Below are 1,825 nucleotides of genomic sequence, written 5' to 3'. Positions count from 1 at the left end.
CATCACAGGGTTTTCTGCTTTTGGGAACGTCAAGGATGAAGATTCTCCTCCTGACCCGGTCCGAGCCTTGGTTCTGCTGTTCTACAAACCTCCAGTTGATCCTGAGTCAAAACACCAGATTAATGTATTGATGCTGCCAAAAAACGTTGTTCTCAGAACTGTACTGCAATTTAGGAAGAAATTAGGTGATCATGAAATGTTCCTGGAGGCTACAAACTGCAAACTGCAGCTGAATCAGCTTTACTCTCTGTCTGTTTCTCCTGGAGGTGATTCTGTTCAGGTTCAGCCCACAGAAGCAGAGCCTGATGAGTTTTATGAATATTACTTTTCATCCTACCAGGTATCAGTAAATGTATCCATCGGACATGTTACCCTGAGTTTAGTGGAGTTTAGCAACTCCTGCTGTGTTTGGAAACGAGATGTTTGTCTTTTCCCTGCTAAAGCAAAAAGTTTCTCTTCAAGCAAGACGTTGAAGAAAATAGGAAACGCCATCACTGATAGGAAGTCAGGAGCAGAAATCAATCCTCAAGGAGCTGAATGTAATTTTTCTGCTGCTTCTTCCTCAGATTATCTACCAGATCACCATACAAAAATTAATCAAGGCCAGAAATGGTCATCAGATTCCCTTGGTGAATCCAGTCTGATCAGTTTATTCCATCGAAAACAAAGGAAAAAGGAAAGACAAACCCTAACTGAAGCACAGGGAAAAACTGCTAAGGTTAGGCGAACAATATTTAACATTCAACCAAACTCAAATAGAAAAATAGAAGAAAGGGTTGAAGAGCATCAAAATAAATTAATAGATCAAAGAAAAAAGTCTTTTAACATAAACTTCCCAAGACCAGACTTGCCTCCACGGCTCATGCCCAGGTATGAATCTGAGACCTCACCTCTTCATACAAATAGAGCAGAATCTATTTGTATGATTCATTCTTTAGGTCAGAATAATGAATTATACTCACAATCATACCCAATCTCGTCACACTTTTCTTTTGAGCCTTCAAATTTATATCCCAAGGGGATTTATATTCCCTTGAGCCGTCTAAAGAAGGATCCTGATGAATCAAAGAACGACCTCGAGTTCACTTACCCTGAAACATTGCTTTTAGGTGCAATCTCTGCTGAAACTATCAACCAAAGATTTTTTTCGTTAACTGAGGAACATGAAGCAGATGCTGAACAAATCTTTCGAGATGAATCGGTGTCCGATCTGCTTGATTTCTCTTCACCCTTCAACACTCGGCTCAGCAACGTATCACTATCAACTGTAAGCCGTCCATCCACTGCAGGTACGTCTTCGCCAATACTCGACTTCTCTCCTTCTCATCAAGATGAATTACAAAGTCTGTATGTGGGACCTTCCAGGACAGTTAGGCAGATATCAGGGGTTTTTAATATCCCCACCTTAATCCCAATAAGTCAAAACGTTTCCGCAGAAAGGCCTCCAGAACTTCTTGACATGCAACAGCCTTGCTTACAAGATACAGCAGAAAACTACCAAGATGAAATAATGGAGTGGGTTGGACATGGACATGTGATTGACTCCGTCCCAAACAGATCAACCCATATTGACATTCCCCACACTTCAGGATCTGTTTTGAGAAGAAGCCGCAGTAACTCGTCTCCTCTCAGCTGTTCTTTGATTCGTCAGGATCCTCCTTTAGATGACAGTATCTTACCTCGAGCTGCTAGCTTACCCAACATGAAGCTCCAAAGCAGCTTTGAGGAGATTACTCCTGGTTTCTGTGGAGATCCAGATGATGAAACCTACTGGTTCCAGTGCTCCAGTCCAGGCCTGTACCAGTGCAGAGTGAGCGGCCTGGTG

The 1,825-nt window shown here is 42.2% G+C and overlaps 1 protein-coding gene across 1 annotated transcript in view; it reads left to right on the top strand.

Annotated features, from left to right (window-relative positions):
* Positions 1-24: 24 nt before the first annotated feature.
* LOC103471913 (uncharacterized) overlaps positions 25-1,825 on the top strand; it is a 3,179-nt gene continuing 1,378 nt past the window's right edge. Inside the window, exon 1 of the mRNA XM_008421183.2 lies at positions 25-1,817. Coding sequence (XP_008419405.2) covers positions 131-1,817 — 1,687 coding nt within the window. The 5' untranslated portion in view covers positions 25-130. The remainder of the gene's footprint in view (positions 1,818-1,825) is intronic.

The sequence above is a fragment of the Poecilia reticulata genome, linkage group LG10 (genome assembly GCF_000633615.1).
Source record: "Poecilia reticulata strain Guanapo linkage group LG10, Guppy_female_1.0+MT, whole genome shotgun sequence".
NCBI classification, from domain to species: Eukaryota; Metazoa; Chordata; class Actinopteri; order Cyprinodontiformes; family Poeciliidae; genus Poecilia; species Poecilia reticulata.
This window is presented reverse-complemented; position numbering and strand designations above follow the sequence as displayed.